The following is an 18187-nucleotide window of genomic DNA, read 5'->3' as shown; positions in this document are numbered from 1 at the left end:
GTGCGGTTGCTATTAGCAGATGTGGGTTGTTGGGGAGAATGGAGTGTTTTGCTATGATCCTATTATGAAAATGTATTAAAACTCAAATTCATTAACGTTTGGGGGAAATTTGCACTCAAACCCTTTTATAGGTAACCTGGACTGAAAAAGGTGGCAGTAAGGTTAGACTTGTATTACCTATGACCCTTTTACTAGTTTTGACATATGACCTATAGTTTGCCTAAGCTTACCTGATTGTTTAACAAAAGGGGTATACAGTGGTGGCTCCTCCTCTAGGGCGGAGGCGCGTCGCCCCACTGCTTTTTTGCAGCGAAACAAAGGGAAAATAAAATGATAATAACTCACGTTACAATCATTTTATTTTCTTCTACTTGCGCAGCTTTGTGTGAGGGGGCGGGGGCAACGGAGGAGTGGTAGGCAGCACCCTCCTAAGGGAGCAATGACTGCTTTGCCTGCCCTCTCGGGCTGCCCAAAACAGGCTTGCATACTGCGCATGTTCCCCATGCAGGCTGCATCGCAGCCTACATGGAGGACATACCCAGGCGTCCAGTCAGCGTTTAGTGTCGAAACTCAGCGCTCAGACCAATCACAACTCTGCTAAGGCAGCGTTGTGATTGGCTGACTGGGAGCATGGGTGTGCTTCCTGTGGCCAAGCAAGGGGATACTACGGAGAAGAGATGTGGCGAGGAAGCGGCAAAAATGTACGTTTTCATCATATATTTTTATACTAGTTTCCCCCTCATCCTCTCCCCCTCCCAAACCCACACCTGTACCTCTGATTTGTGCGAGTCGACGAAGGGACTATACAGTTCTGTCTGGGATCGCACGATCTGTGAGGCTGAGCCTCCTTTAAAGGAGTGGCCAAATAATAACCATGAAAGGTTGTACCAAAGTGGACGTTTGGTTTTCTATAGATCACCTCTCCAGTACTGGCTTCTTCCTGAGTTTCCTGAAGACCAAGCATTTCAGGAAAACAAAAGCTGATGGGTATTCGGGGGGAAGAGGTTCTTTTGAAGAGTTTTGGATAAGTTAATTGTGGACGATGCCAAGTTCCTTACAGCTGAGCAATGGGCTCACCATAATAGAATTTAGGTGCATGTATTATGGTTCAGTTTTAATGTTGCAAATCATGGTCACAGGAAAGGAAATACATAAGGGTTGGGGCACCAATGGTATTTTAAGTTCACTTTGTCCATTACCTGTGCAGCCACTCAAAGGGGAGAACAGCCTGGCACCAATAAAGATAAGAATACTTCTGTACGTATTGTCCAGAAAAAGTCCTGTCTGCCCGAGCACTGAAATGACATATCTCTAACTTTTGACTTCAATCTATGGGGCATATTACAATAGAAGTGACAGAGCACCTTGTTAGCCTTCCTGGCTTAACACCCCACTCCGCCACTTCTGAAACGTGGGACGGCACCATATATACAACAATATGGTGCAGCCCTAGGTTTCCCCCTGCGCTGGTGCTAAATTTTGCTAAATTTAACTGCCTAGGGTCAATGCAGGCACCCTTGCACCATAGTGCAAGGGTTTCTGCGTTTTGAAACTTTCGTAACTGGCGTTTTGTAACTTCTATGTGTGCTGCTTAATGCTTTATGTAAAGGAAGGGACACCTTCCTGCACATAAAGAAACATTGATGTTTTGCTGTTTCCATGTGTGCTGAACAACGCACATATAGAAGCAGCAAAAACGAAGAGAAATTAAACATTTCTCCTCCATGTTTTTCCTGGTCTTAATTTTGTCGCAGTCTAATATTTACGCCACCTTTGTAAATATGGGGCAGCGTCAAAATCATTGGGTGTTGCAGTGGAACACCCAGAGCAACACCCATTGCCCTCCCCTTTCACACTAAGTATAGCATGAAAGGGGGCCCTATTTACAAGGCAGCGTTAAGCTGTGTTAAGTGGCTTAACGCTGCCTTGTAAATAAGAAATAAGGCAGAGGCCCTGTCACCACTGTTCCCACTAACGTGCGCGCGTGGGCACACGCTCATGAGGGTCACCCGGAGCGCGCAGTGTCCTGGATTCAGCGCGCAGACATCCCCACAAGAACGTATGCGCCGCCGGTTTTTAAACGCGAGCGGCGCCAAATCTAACATGAGGCAGAGACATGGTTTTTTTCAGGCGCGCACAGCCCTTTGTGCATAAAGGGCTTCTGCTTCAAGCCCCCACACCCCCGTCGTGTGTCAGCCCGACTGAGACCGCTCCGGGGCACACAACAGCCGCACCGAGTGCTTCACGGGTCTTTAGAAGACCATTTGTATGTAAATGATCTTTGTCGTTTTTTAGCCCATGCATCTTCACACTTCCTACTGCCTACAGGGATTAAGAGGACTTCCTGTGCAGAGGCCAAGTACCTTGACATTTACACTTCGGCTCGATTGCAGCAGGAGGAGTTTTTGGCGTTTAGATACTTTGGGAACAGAGGATGGTACAGACAATCAAGACCTTTTTGATACAGTCCAGGGATTACGGCATGGCTCTCTCAGTGCCATTCCTTGTCCTGGAGTAGTCTGTTCACGATCAAATGCGAATGAAGGATTCTCCATGTGTGTGAAGTATGAAAAACCCTAGGTGTGATATTTGTGGTAGGCGTTAGTTTTGTGGAAGGCCTTGGAGGAGACCTGTATTTTGGACTCCTCTTCCCATTGGTTCCTGGACTACCAAAAGCACTCCGGTCATCATCTGCAGTCTGTGAAAGTTACTTCTACTTCATTGATGTCTTACCTGGATGGAGGCTCAGGAAAGCCTTAGCACTTATTCCTAAAACGCACCTATGGTACCTTTTGGTCTTCTTGCATCAAAAAGCTTCACAAGATGAGCTGGCAGACTCGTGATGGTCACTTGGGTGGCAGAGGTCACGGACAAAGTCGGTTCAACAAGAGAAATTTACTATTGCAGTTGTGCAAAAATAAAAATGACGCTCTCCATACCGTTCACATACAAGTCATTCTCATATGACCGGGTCCAAGGCTTCTTGATCCTATTCCACTCTAAAGTGGCCGGAAGTCGTATGAGGGTCTATAGAGTGAAGCAGCTGGGGTTCGCACAAACAACTCGCATTTTGACTTATTTTTCCACAGCCTCGATGTCATAAGGAGCGCCTTGAAACCGAAACTGCCCTTTCAAATAAAAAGAACTTGCAACATCAAAACCGAAAACTAGATAGCAGGATCGTGCACAGAAAGAAATGTACCTCAGCACATGCTGCAAACTTAACTCTTACTGTGCAAAGTTCCAGAATCCAGCCATGTCCCTCAGTTGAATGAAAGGAAGCGGAACGACCAGAACCGTTAAATACCAAAATAACTTGCCTTCTGAAAATGCAGAAAAAACCTACTGCTTATGAATGCGTTATTAAAAAGAAAAAAAAACAGAAGAATGTTGCCAACTTCGTTTCCTCCTTGTTGCAGTGTTATTACTTCTTATTGACACACCATGCATTTACCATTAGGGCATCACTAGACTATCCTTGTATTGTTTGAGGCTCCATCCAAGAAGGGGAAAAGAAAAAAAAAGAATCAATCAATTCTTGTTGCGATTTTCACTACTGCTAACAATCAATTTTACAGTGCACAATATATTTCGCCAAATGTAAGGAACTTTAATCCTTTAGAAAAAAAATACTATCACGTTTAATAAATAAGCTTTTAAGCTATTAGCAAAATTGTTTCAAATCAATAGAAACCGTTTTTTTTATTGTAGTTCATTTGCCATCAAGATGTAAACCAGGAGCAGAGACAAGCATAGTGCACCACATATCGGCGAGTGTGAAAAATCAAACTTGAAGTGAAGAATTAAAACTCATAGCTGCTTTCTGTTTTAAAAATAAAACTGTGCCAAATGATGAGTAGCTCTGACCCCCGCGTAACGTAAGCTTTTGGCACTGTTGACTGATGACATATTTTAATGCCCTTTGGCAGAGTGAATAGGTTTGGCTTACAAATAGAGTGAAGTCGTCACAGAGGGGCCTGGCAGACTATGCACGCACAAACACAGATCCCCAAGCACAAAGAGATAAAGATGCAAGCAGACAAATTGACATCTAGGCATACCAAGACATATGTGCATCAGAACAAACAGACAACACATGCACCTACAGAAAACAGTACAAAGGCACACATGCAGTCTCAGACATACAGGAAGAGGAATGCATGACTGTGTGGTTAGATGGATAAGTGTGCATCTGTGAATGCACACATGATTTAATGTATACATGTATAATGTGAAGGTAAACACCCACGCTATCTGTCTGACAAACACTTGCTATGTACTTAACTGCATCATTTCCAAAAAATAGAGAACTTAAACATGTATACGCATGGGTGCATGAATGGATTACCAAATATACATTTGTTGTTTAGGACTTGTTTTTTGGCTTACAACGGATTGGATTTGTTTTACTATGATGAGATTTTGCAATTGTTTGCGCTGTAAGAGTAGAGAACAAAGATGCTGGCACTTTTTCTGTGGTTTACGTTTTACTACGATATATGCTTAAGAAGCAGGTTCTAAACTTCAGTCTCCTGTAAGAGCATTCGGCAGTGAAAATATCAAACAAAACATTTGAATGGGACAAGAGAATACATAAGTATTCACTACACGCCTTTACTGAAAGCAAGTCTGAAACACATTCAAGCAATTACAAAATGTGTGCTTTATCCTGGTATTTTTGAAGAAACAACCCCTTTTTCAATCATAGTTCAATGGCATCTAGAGTATGCACATAATGCCTTATTAGCCAAGCACTGTCCACAAAACGTATAATAATTCTATAGAACAACCCTCAGACACCTATAGTATAGTAGGGAATTATCCAGAGAGTGAAGCAAATGCAGCGGCAAAATACTTTAAATGCTGGGCTCCACCTCAAACAGCACTCACTATAGCTTATGATGGGCTACAATAGAGGAGTGCGAAACGAATAATTAGAAGGAATAGTCAATAATACAAATTAACAAGCATTCTACTTTGAATACACAGTATAAATAGTTACTCCGGTATTTTGTTTTAAGGGAAAATAACAAAGTTAAATGTGTGGTTATCATAAGATTTTTTGTCAACATATCTGAAAAAGAAAGCGCAAAGAGAATGTTTTACAGCAATTTAAATCCAATAAAAAATACACTTGTCAAAAGACCTCTAGTGGGTAATACTGAACAGTAGGCTTTGGGTTAGGAAATTGTTTTTAATTGGTTGGCTCTTAAGTCAATCTAGTTAACTAGTTTCTTACTGGATGGCTTTTGTCGTTCTTGTGTTATTTCTTCTCCTGGACCATAGTTTCTCTAGCACCCTTTTGATTGGATGACTTGTATCCTTCCACTGCTCATATTTAGATAATGAAATTATTATTATTTTTAGCACTACACAGGAGTGAGCACATGTGTTTTCTTGAGTTCTCTCCTTTGCCCTGTGTGTTGACTCTCTGTTCACCCTTCCACCCCCTTTTTTTCCAGTCAAATAATAACTTTGGTGATAAACGTAGCATTTCATAAAAGCACACACAGTACATCAACAGCACATTAAATATTATATAGTCTCTTAAAATCTACAGACTAATGTTGTCCTGGGAACTTTCCCAGAGCCCCTTTCCCATCGAACAGGGCTGGTTATTCCCCATTTGACAATTAGGGTGAATTTCAGAAATGGTCCATGCTAGTCACCATGCAACAAAGTTTAATTCCAGCCTTAAGAATTAATATGAGCAAGCCTGACTGACTAAAGCAATCTTCTCTGACCGGGGCAGCCGCTGAGTTCAGAGAATACAGAAGCATGTCTCCTCAGAGTCTGGTCTCACAATGCAGGAGGGTTGTGGCATCTAGCAGACCTCTCTGGATGATGCATCGGGACAAACTATCTCTGACGGAATATCCAGACATTACTCCGTAGCTTGCATGTCTAATTGTAAATATGTTATGTAATTGTGTATATATGTAAACTCGTATAGGCTCACAACATTCTCCACCCTATGAACCGTCCTTGAGCTGAGGATCTTCCGTAAAATCTTATTATGATACCACCATTGGAGTCCTGTGCTTTTCTAATCCCAAAGTGTACTTGCCTGTGTAACCAATTCATGTCATTGCGTATGTATCTAAGTTGAAAACCTGCCTTAAGACACTTCATGTGGCGTTACATGTGTGGAAATGCACTCTCTTTTCACTTTTTTAAGCAAAGGTTTGGAGTGAAACTTGGCGCTGCACCACATACGCGGTCTGGTTCCCAGCGCACATAGCCTTAGTTGCAGCGCACAGAGGAAAAAAATAAGAGGGAACATTGCCTGTCACCACCACAACGTCGTGAAAAGTGACACAGTGGTGTCAATAGGGGCTTGTAAATATGCCCCTGCAAAGCTAACTTTTTCAATCTTGTGCCAAAAAGCCTGCTTCCTCTGTTGAAGGTCTCTCCTGAGACTAGAGGCTGCAGAAGGTCCTGCAGCAGAGAAACATGCTGCCCACCTGCCAAACAAACAAGCATGAAAATGCAATAGGTCATGCCTTTCACTGAGTTAGAGCCATTTTCTTTGCTATACAATGAGCAAATGGCTTTAACTTAATCAAAGGAGAGACCTATTGCATTTTCAATGCTTGTTAAAGTTCTTTCTTAATTTTGGTGAGTGAGTGCGGGCACTTTATGTGTTTGGCGTTGGGCATCAAAATGGAGAGGGTGCGTGCCACCATTTTACATGTATGAAATCTTTGGTAAAAAGTAGTCTGTCTCCAGCCAAATCTGTAACAATCTGCAATAGAACTTTCCACAACATTGACCGGTTTGAAACATGGTTATATTATAGAGAAGTGGATGATGCTGAGTTTGGGTTCGAGTAGGGGGAGAGCCCCATAAGATGCTGGCGTTTATTGCTACAGAAAGGGGCGTGGTGTCCGCCTGGCGGTGCGATTAGTCATGGCGAGAGGCTCCCAGCCTGATTCTATGGCCCATGGGATAGACACGTCCTGGGGCGCAGCCAGAGATAGGGGGAGTGAGGGACGGAGGAAGGAGGGAAGATGTGGATAAGGGGTGCCATGCCCCCACAAGCTATTCTCATAGTCTGGCATATAAAGAGAGCATTCGCAGAACCCAAACAGTAAAAATGCCCAGATTAAGGAGACAGGATGAATGATGCTTTCACCTTCGAGTCTGAGACATAAAAGAGATGCAAGGAAGTGTGTATGAGTGTGGTATGTTTTTTTTTAAGAACACAACGAAACAGAGCGCGGTCAGGGAAAAAGAAGATGAAATGAAGAGGTAGTGAATATGTTGAGAAGGAGAAAGAATAACGAAAGAGGCGAATAAAGCGGGAAGAAGTAAGAAAGAGGAAAAGAGGAAGGGTGGGAGTGGGGACTGCGAGAAAGTAATGATACAACCAAGAGACGAAGGGAAACAATGGAGGAAAATATGGCGTAAAAGAAAGAAAAGTAGCAACAAAGAAAGAGAAATACATAAAGAATATTGGAAAGAAAGAGCATAGCAACATATACAGATACAATACGTGTAAAAGAAATGACATGACAAAGAATGAAAAGCAAACTAAGGGAAATATAGAACAAGCATTTACAATGCAACGGTCTCGCCTTTGCAAAAGTTAGAGCTATTGGTATTGTAAATGACAAAATTTGTATTTATGTGTTGGTTTTGAAAACAGAAAAATAAATGGCATTGTCATTTACAATGGCAATAGCTTAATCTCTTCCAAATGCGAGACCTAGTGGATTTGCAATGCAATAGGTTGCGTATTTACGCGAGTTTGAGCTATTGACATTGCAAATAACGCGTTATATTTACGTTTCAAAAACACATACAATAAACAAGCATATGTACGCATATATGTATGCATGCATTTATATTTATATAGATCTGCAGATGTACATATATGTTTATATATGACAAAGACTATAGGGTAGTAATGTAAATGGGAGTGCACATCAAAGCAAATTACAGTTAGATAGGGTCAAAGGTGACAATGTTAACGCAAAACATAAGTGATAATTCACACAGCAACAAATTCAAGGTGGTGCCACTAGTGGTATACAGCACCCTACTACCTGGATGCTAAATAACACAGGTCCTGCAAAGCATTCACTGTGAAGAATAATGCAATTATTCTCATAACCCGGCACTCAAAAGTAATAAATCCTATTTTGGGTTAGTCATATTGGATTGTACCATTTATGCTAATAATGTCACTGGCCACAGACAAATTAAAGTTAAAAAAACAGTGAATAGTTGTTATAAACAATCATTTAGAGCATCTAAGTTCATAATAAGGATCAGCATTGGGACAAACTATATGCTTTTATAACATTCAAACGAAAGGTCTTTGGTTGGTGACTCTGTCCTCATTGTCTTGATCCGAATACACAACAGCTGACACGTGTTTCGTGACACCAAGTCACTTCCTCAAGGCTTATTCCAAGTAAGAGTGCACACAAGAATAAGAGGTAGTATGGTTCCAAGATTCTTCTAAGGTCGGTGATGTCGCGATAGAGATTCGTCAAGCAACAACAAGTGCCTAGGTTCTTATTGTAGGTGATCGAATAAAACGGTCCGCCTATGCGAGTAGTCCGGCTCAATATCGTTACGCGACAAGAATCTGCAAGTATAACTACAGAGATGCTCAGTGTAGAATTAGTATCTAATTCACAATATCTTCGTTGGTGCCATACTAACGGTGCTTTACTAAAATTTCAAAGTGGTTGTCCTGTTAAGGTGTAGTGCCTCTAAACTAATCCTTCAGTCATAAAATGGCTATGTTAAGCTCCACAAATTGTCTCATTCTACGACAGGACCATTCCAAGGCGTCTCTATGCGTCCATCGATTCGCGTATTGGATATGCGAATCGATGGACGCATAGAGACGCCTTGGAATGGTCCTGTTGTAGAATGAGACAATTTGTGGGGGTTATCATAGCCATTTTATGACAACTGAAAGATTAGTTTAGAGGCACTACACCTTAACAGGACAACCACTTTGAAATTTTAGTAAAGCACCGTTAGTATGGCACCAACGAAGATATTGTGGATTAGATACAAATTCTACACTAAGCATCTCTGCAGTAATACTTGCAGATTCTTGTCGCGTAACGATATTGAGCCAGACTACTCGCATAGGGTGGAGTTGGAGGGTGGGAGAATGTCAGTAAAATACCATCAGGCGGGTGCTTCCAAGTATCCATCGTTCAAACACCCTCTTCAGAACACGCCAACTCCTCAGATCTGCAGTGCGTCTGTCACAGTTGTGCCTCTAGAAGCCTCGCGCTGCATTCAGCCCAAGTCAGTCAGATACTGTGCATCAAGTTCAGAAATGTGCTTTTACAAGCCATCGTCCACCGGTGACAGCGCTCTACTTAGTTCATCTGAAGAGAGATTGCAAGTCCTAGAAAGCACACGCGTCTTAAAGTGTAACATGGGATAAAACCAGCGGCCACATCTGCGAGGACGTATTACTTTCTCTTGAAGCCCGGTCCTTTTCAGACTGGGGGGCGTGTTTTTCTTTTTCCCCTCTTCTCCATTGGCTGGAATGTAAACAACGGGCGTGTTTTTGACTTGTTGTTTACCATTCCAGCCAATGGAGAAGAGGATAGAACAAACCTAAAAAACACGCCCCCCCAATCCGAAAAAGAAGGGGCTTAGAGCGAGAGAATGACGTAACTGAAACCTCTTCTCCAATGGCTGGCCGCCGTTTAGGAGGCCAGCCAATGGAGAAGAGGGGCGGGGTTAACCCTCGCTACTCAGTCATTAAATCTTGCGAGCGAGACTGCGCATGTGCGCAGCCTACGCCACACGAGACCTAAAAAAGAAAAGGAGGGCGACAGATAGGAAGAAAGAGACGCAGGAAGAGCTGCCTTTAGCATTTTATGGGAGGCGCTTTGTCTCGGCCCGTCAGTTCTTGCTTTGGCTCGGACAATGCCCCAGACTGAGGTGTGAAGTCTCTGGCAGGATGAAAGGAAAAGCCGGGGAGCTGAGCAGGAGGTCTTTGTCTCCGGAGCCCACCTCAGATACTGGCCAGACTCCCCGTCTCTGGGGGAGGAGGGGGCAGGGGGCCCCTCTGAGGACAAGAAGTAGAACCTGCCTGACCCGGGGAGGGGTGTGGAGGGGCACGGACAATGCAAGCAGTTCAGGAGAAGCACCACGCAGTCCAGACGGTGGTCTGTGTCACAGGTGAACTCATTCATCTGAAAGTGCGTAGTTAGTTAACTATTAAGATGAACCCTTCAAAAGGCGAGATTTAGCATTTGATCACCCGGCAAAAAACAACCGAATTCGAGCAACCCTCAAACAGTGATTTCAGAAGGATTGCAGCTTCTAAAACGCTGACAAAATAAGTTTTAAATTGCTTCATCTGCACCAATGTCAATGCAGTTGACAACAGCACACTGCATGTAAACCGATGCCATGACTGTCGAGTTTTCATCTGTGTCCATTTAAGCTGGTGTATACTTCAGTTTCCATACAGAGAACTCGAGACTAAAACTATACAACGAACATCCTGCAGACAATGTATTCAACTACAAGCAGCCGTAAAAGTGAAAGCGATCGAGAAAACGATCGCGTGAAGTCCACGTTAATTACCTACAAGCAGCCGTGAAAGTTAAAGCGAAAAAACGATCGCGCGAAGGCCCCGCTAATTAAAAGCATTTCCGTTGCTATGACACGCTAATTAAAAGCATTTCCGTTGCTATGACACCAAAATGCAAAATGGCGTCGGACTGTCCACAGTCCCTATGGACACGCGCATGCTGTTTGCTATGGACAAATGGCGAGAGCAGCCATGTTTGTCCATGCAGACGCGTGCATGAAAGCCCTCGGCAGTGGCGGCTGCTCAACTTTAAAAGTGGTAGGGCCTAGGTAAATACCTTCTTCAAATTTGGCAAGCAAGTACACATAGCTGGAAAACAGAGCCCACGGAAAAGGTTCTCCATGGCAAACAGTTTGTAGAAAATAGTGACATATTGTTCATTTTGGAGCCCAATCTCCACATGAATTATCTTATAAGCTAAAGGTTTTGAAAGGACACTTACACATATTCAAATATTTTTGTGATGTGCCATGCCAGTGGTTCCTTTCCTAGGTATATTAGGACTCACCTGCTGCATTTGGTTGCACTAAATGCATCACGCTACCGTTTTGTCCTACATCATTCACTAGATTGATTTATAGCAGGACTAACTCGGTCCTTCAGATGTATGAGGATATAAAAATCGGAAGAAATCCCTCCTGGCGCTGCACTGGTTAATAGAAAAAACTATACCTTCGTGAATCAAAGTTAGAGAAAGAAAGTAAAATAGGCTTAGCTCTCTAAAAGGCCAAGTGGGGTCTCTGCAGAAGCGATGCCAAATATACACCTTACTTTCAAAAGAAAAGAAACTTTTAACATTATTCTTTTTTTTCATGCGCCTTGTAATTAATGAGGGAAACATTTAAATGAACTGAAATTAAACTAACCCAAACGCCACTTTTCCTACAGGCCAGCTTGTTCACGGAACTTCTCCTCTGCTTCAACGGGCCTTCTGAAGCCATGCGTCTCAAGATCAGGGGCTGATTGCTGCATGTCAAATCAAAAGAAAGGATACATTTGGGGCCGACCCTTCTTCATTTACTCTGCTGTATCCTGGCATTTGACAGGGCATGGGGCGACTGCAGCAAAAAGACGTCACCGCCCGAGCAGAATGCTATGTTCAGACATGCTGGGTGGCACTAAGCATGCGCAGCATGTGTAATGCTTAGTCAATGGAAGGCAGGAGCTGAAATGAAAAGCGCCCCTAACATGTGCAGTCCACCTGAACTCCTGCTTGCTCGTGCTGTGTGCGATTACATGCGCATTTTACTCTGTGAGGAATGCAGGCCTTGAAAAGTAAACAGACAGTCTGCGAGATGTGTCAATACATCTACTTACAGTCCTGCAGCCCAAGCTGCAGAGAGCTGTTTCTTTGTCGGTAGATGCTAGTGGGGCGCCGCTCCAGCGCCCCCTAAGGACCAGCCGCCCCTGGCCCTCGGCAGAATTGATTCTAAAAGATACTCGCAATAGCGAGAGCAACGCATGTGCTGCTTTCGCCAGGCGAGACCTAAAAACCTTGGACAGTTTACATCTTGACGTTTCTGCTTGCCTCTATGCAAATTATCTGGGGTTGTTAGGGAGAGATATTGTAAATCTTTTCTCTTTGTTGCCACACAAGCTGAGGTATGTGAAGAATTCTGGGGTTGTAAAGGGAGGAGATTGTAGATCGTCGTGCAGCAGTTGTGAAAAATAAACTTATGATACATGCTTTATGCTAAAAGGGTGACATTACAAGGCATGTCATTTTTTTAATGTTTAGCGTTACAGAGAACAAACTTATAAATGCATGTATGTGTGCACTCCCAATAATCATTAGAAAAAGTGCTACACACATTGAATTTCTATGAGAGAGAGATATTAGTGAAAACTAACACTAGTCCAAATCTGTCTAGTGTTGTTGTGCTCTTAAATTTGGTGTTGGACATATTCATTCAGCTATCTCAAGACTAAAATATTCTTTTGGATGACTCTCCTCTCTGGTTTATTTCTGCAGTGTCATCATGACGGGAGCGTACAACAACTTCTTTCGGATGTTTGACAGAAACACCAAGCGTGACGTCACGTTAGAAGCCTCGCGAGAAAGCAGCAAACCACGAGCAATCCTCAAGCCCCGTCGGGTGTGCATCGGAGGCAAGAGAAGGAAGGACGACATAAGTGTGGACAGTTTGGACTTCACCAAGAAGATCTTACACACCGCGTGGCACCCCACTGAGAACATAATTGCCATAGCAGCGACAAACAATCTGTACATATTTCAAGATAAAGTAAATTCGGAAATGCACTAGGTTTATCAATATTTCTCTGTAATTGTAAGCTAACCTTCTGAAAGGGGTATCAGGTGATTTGTAGAAAGAGTGTGGTCATTGTGAGGTGGAACTTGTATGGTATTTCCCCACAGTCTGCACTGGGATTGGCAGTTCTGAGCTGCTGTGGAACACTGCTGAAAAAGTGCTGTGGTTGGCCTTGCATGGAATGATTCAGATTCTGTGCTGGCTATCCTAGAAATATTAAAATGCAGTGATTATCATTTATTTAGTATCTTCATTAGCCAATTGGTTTTAAAATATAAGTAAAGCTCTTTTTTATGTTCTACATATTTCAAAACGGCGCAATAACTACTTCTCCCCCAGAGGCTGCAGCCTGTATGCAAAGTAATACGGCACAGTATTGCCGAGATACATTTAATTTCCCTGAAAGTGAATACAATCCTAGGTGATGGGAGCCTTTTTGTTTTTTTTAAGACATCATACATGCTTGTTTACGGCACAGTATTGCCGAGATACATTTAATTTCCCTGAAAGTGAATACAATCCTAGGTGATGGGAGCCTTTTTGTTTTTTTTAAGACATCATACATGCTTGTTTTATTTACTTAAAAATCGGCAATACATGCCAGCTAATGAAACAACGCACATATAATGTCACAGGCGCCAGTAACATTTGAAACATGCAAGTCTGAACTACACGTAATTCTTATTTTAGGAGTCACCTGGCTGCCTAAAATTCTTCTCAAGCATCCCGTGGGTTAAAATAATATCAAAGAAATAATTCTAAAGCTGACCATATAACAATTTCTTTTAAAAGTGCAGCAGTTTATCCTCAGTATTTCAGCAATTATCACATAAAGTTGGACTCTTTTTGTCGTTGTTATGTTTCATTTTTTAAGGTCTGGCTATAGAATGACAGACCTGTTGTTTTCAATATATTAAATCGGCTATCAACTGCAATATTTTAGAAATCCTCTAATTTCTTTATTTTATTTGTGAAATTGCAAAATGCTAGAACGTGTTAGACATGAAGAAAATGAGTCTATGATATTTGGATCTATAGGAGGACCTTCTCACCCTACTGTATGCAAATGTGCAGATTTAAAGAATATTGTTCTGGGTGGGTTTATAACCTAGGAAGGGTGATGAGGCAGATAAGCTTTTCTGCATGCTTTAAAATAAACCTGCAGGGAAATCAGTGAGAATAGAATATGAACCTATGTCCAAAAACACATCAGTCTGAAACAGGATTGGAACCCATCATCTTTGGGATCAGTCCTCTCCCCACAAGCTCCTCCAAATAAGGTCGTCCTACAGGCTGAACCAGTCCAGGTACACTTTTTTTTAAAACTGGGACACAAGCAAACACATATGCATGCTTTTTTACTTCAATAGGTTAAAACACCTTGCTGCTTACTGGGGTGACAGGTTATACAAATGTTTTATATGAATATAATGCCTTGAGCTCACATATGAAATATGTATGTTTTAACTTTTTCTAACCAAATGCTGTATACCTTTGTGTAAAAAGCACAAACGCGCATGTGCATCCACTTGCAGCCATACCTCCCACTGTATGACATGTATGGGCTACTTTTCCAAAAGAATGAGGAATGTTTCATTACCCTGTATACTCTAGAAGACATGGACAGTATTATATGTACATACTTAAGCTAATGCAATTTAACTATGTTTTGTTTATGTAAAAAGGTGTAAGAATGTGGTAAATTGTACATACAAAATTTCTCTCGAGGAAAAGCTTCTGCTTCTAAGAGATTGTTTTTTATTATTATTTTCATCTCTTTTCAATAACTTGTATAGCTCCTTCTATCCACCAATGTACTTGGCATTAAAGTTAAATTCAAATGAACGGAATGGCCTTCAACTTCTGCAACAACACCTGTAGTCAGCGGCACTGTAGAAGCATCATAGTTAGAGATTTAAATACATGTATTGATCTTTTTAAAAACAAACTCCTGACCACATTGCTTATGCTCACTTCTTTACTTCACAAGGCTTTACTTTAATTCCACAGGAAAACGAGTGAGGGATTATAGTCACTATTCAGTAACCATGAGCTCAGGTAAATGACTTCTGAGTTGAAATCCATTTTCGCACTCTGAAACCGTAGATCCAACTGTGTACATTAAATGCATGTTCACTCCGTATTCACTCAGCGGTCCAGTTCCCAAATGGAACTCCTTCCACAATTTCTGCTTCTTAGTCTAGTCCTTTAGTTCCATAACAGGCCTAACTTCACTCACTTATACAGCACAGAAAGTTTACTGGTCATTGCCAGAATCAGGAGAACTGTAGGGAACGCCGGCTCTTGCTCGTGTTATGTTTCCATACAAGCCACACCAGCTCAATTGTCCCAGTCCACATGGTACTGCTACATCCGGCTTCAATGGCCATCAGCGGCTGCAATTCAAACTCTGATCTCATGCACGGTAAGGCATCATACGTGCTTTTATCCCAAAAAGGACCCCGTCTTTAAGTCACTGAATACAGCAGGAAGTGAAAAGTATGGTATGTCTTGGTATGGTATGTTGTGCAGGAACAGTTCTTGCACATTGGAGTATTTTTTTAGGCCAGTCAAAAGTATAGAGTCACAAAAATGCTGTAAGTCGTGTACTGCAATTTGGGAGGTTCTGTTCTCAACAGTTGTGAATATGATTTCAGAATACTCAACCTGTATTCTGACAGTACAGCGGATTCCTTTCCTTGCTTTTCACTTTGATTTGGTTCCTCCGTCATATCATAGATAACTTTAACAATTGTATCTTGCTGCAAGTGTTTTATGTCGCACACCAGCAACCTCATTTCATTGCTACGTCCCTACCACAGGTATTAACACCCCGTTGTTGAGTTTAAAGACTCGGACTTGACATTCACTCCTCCACCTTAGGGCTTTATTAGCAATAGATAACCTTACTCTGCTGTACACATCCACATTTGAACTCAAAACAAAGGCAGACTGGGCCTTCCCCCATACTAAAAAGATTTTAAAATTCCAGAATGAGGACAGGAAAGTCCCTGACAAGTAGAACCGGAGGTAGCAATGTGGCGCTGAATCAAGGATCAAAATCGTAATGAAAACAATCCAGATATGGAAGCCATTTCTCAAATGTACCTCAATAAAAACTCTTCATGCTAATTCTGCAAGAAAGTATGAAATCTACCAATGATAAGCTTCCTCCTTAGATATGCAGTTTTCCAACTTTCAGAAGATTCACAAAAATTCCAATGACAAACCTTACTTGCTGTCTTCCAATACTGCCTCGTGAGCATTATAAATGTTGTAAAATATAGACCAGTCACGTACTCTTTCCCATCCTAGAATCAAACGTAATCCTACTATTTACAGTAATAACTTCACGTGTGATTGCGGAGTGGTTGCAGCTATGTTTAATTTTTGTGAATGTCCCCACACTTCAGATTTCACCTGGCCATCCTCCTAGACACCCAAAAACACGCTTTGGCCCACATCTACCTTTAAGTTTACAAATGTGGACACATCCTTCCCACATACAGATGTTTACAAGTTTCAAGTGGAATTTCTGCAGAAAAATCTACAGATCCTAATTCTGTGAATTAGGATTTTGGATTTAGGAATGCAAATTCATGTTTTTAGGCCCAAAGAGTCGAGGAACAATCTCTGGCCAGTCCAACCCAAGCTCATAGAGATATCCAGAAACATCTTGGAAGTCATTTCTACAATCCTACATACAAATCATTGTTTTTAAGACTTGAAAAATATTTTCTTTATGAATGTATAGAAAACAACAAACTGATTTCATATTTAGTTTGACATATTTTTTATTCTTTTCAGCTTCAAGTGGTGTAGTGATTTGTTGTAAAGTTGCAGATCAGAATTGAAAGCTACTGCTCTTCCTTGCTTCTTTCTTTTGTGTCACAAATGATTTAGCTGACCGTTGTTGCATAAAATATAAATATGTTAATAGTAACTTTTTCAATAAAATGAATAAAAAAATTGCAAATACTATAGAGATTAGAACTGTTTTTTATGTATGAATTCGTAAAAATAAAACAACTATGTACATTACTCTCAAAATAAAATGTAATGTGGGGATGGTGCTTTACCTCCTGCATAAACAGATATGGAGAGCTAATTTTCACTTAAGAGCATATCTATTACCCTCGAATGCAGTGAAATCTGCAAGTTCTGATACCAGAGCTGCTTTATGAACAAATATGAATTATTTGGATGCGTCAAGAGGATGCTGTAGGCAGGTGACGGAAAAGGCCAGATGATAGTAGAACCCAAAATTGTACCAGAGGCACCTCTACATATCTCATTTCTAAAGGTCAGTATAGACTCCAATGCTTCTCTTCAACTCGCACAAAATTAAAACATACTGGCCGTGATTACGAGTGGGTCTGTAAATTCTGGCCTTTGGCTAAACCTTTGTTTACACACGGGTCAGAATTTGGAGTTTGAGTGTATTTACCTTAAAATTATTGATGCGTTAAATACCTCAGCTGTCGGTAAATTTCGGCAGGTTAAACCTGCCGAAATTTAACAGGGGAATTGAACAGTATTTACTGAATCATATAGATTTTGGTGTGTTAAACATCAAAATCAGCATGTTATTCCCAACAAACTCGCGATAGTTATTTATGGCACACAATAAATAACTTACCCACTGCAGGGATGTGGAATTCCTATAGCCCGACTCCCAGGACATATTGTTTGGGGTCAAGGGCAACAAGTTTTAATGTGAATTTTGCGCTTGGGACAACCCCCTGCTGCACAAACCCTTTGGCTGCCAGTTTGCAATACCACATTAAGGCTCAGGGAAGGGCACTGCCTGCAGTTAAGTTTATATTTGTGTGCATATGTTATTGCTGTTCAAACTTGTATTTATGGTTCATTAATTGAGAGCCTTTATTATTAGGCTGAGCGCTCTCAGTAAATGTAAGTTCTGACTGCACTACTGACAGTGGTTCCAGTATAAAAATGTGGACACACGGTTTCAAAGTTTAGCAATATAAGGCTATGCATAATGCTCCCAGAATGCTCTCTGATTAGATGCAAATTTTTGCAGTAGCTTGAAAGCAAGATTAACCCCTTCCCTGCTGCCGTCGGATGTCGCGCACGCTACTTACTTGGTGCTGCGCACGTTCAAAGGCTGACGAAATCCTGCAGCTGCAAGACCTGGACTGGTATGAGGAATTGGGTGAGGCCGACGCGGCCCCGCCCACCCTTTAGAACACCTGCACCGTGGCGGAAAAACCGCCGCGGTTAAGGCGTTAATGATTCTTTGCTTTCAATATAAAATGTTTCTAAAAAATGAAAGTAGGAAAAAAATGTTTTTGCTAAACTACTGTAAAATTTC

General features: G+C 41.7%; 1 protein-coding gene across 3 annotated transcripts in view; it reads left to right on the top strand.

Annotated features, from left to right (window-relative positions):
• The window catches only part of PPP2R2C (protein phosphatase 2 regulatory subunit Bgamma), a 516687-nt gene extending 499740 nt beyond the window's left edge, over nucleotides 1–16947 (top strand). For 2 of the 3 annotated variants that reach the window (XM_086964113.1, XM_086964112.1), the window contains one exon: nucleotides 12555–16947. In XM_086964113.1, the coding sequence (XP_086820239.1) occupies nucleotides 12555–12846 (292 nt within the window). In that variant the 3' untranslated portion in view covers nucleotides 12847–16947. The remainder of the gene's footprint in view (nucleotides 1–12554) is intronic. The other variant, XR_015309779.1, reaches the window with a different exon arrangement.
• Nucleotides 16948–18187: the final 1240 nt, after the last annotated feature.

Source organism: Lissotriton vulgaris, chromosome 3_2 (genome assembly GCF_964263255.1).
Source record: "Lissotriton vulgaris chromosome 3_2, aLisVul1.2, whole genome shotgun sequence".
NCBI classification, from domain to species: Eukaryota; Metazoa; Chordata; class Amphibia; order Caudata; family Salamandridae; genus Lissotriton; species Lissotriton vulgaris.
The sequence above is the reverse complement of the archived record's forward strand: the minus strand, read 5'-3'. Positions and strand labels throughout refer to the sequence as shown.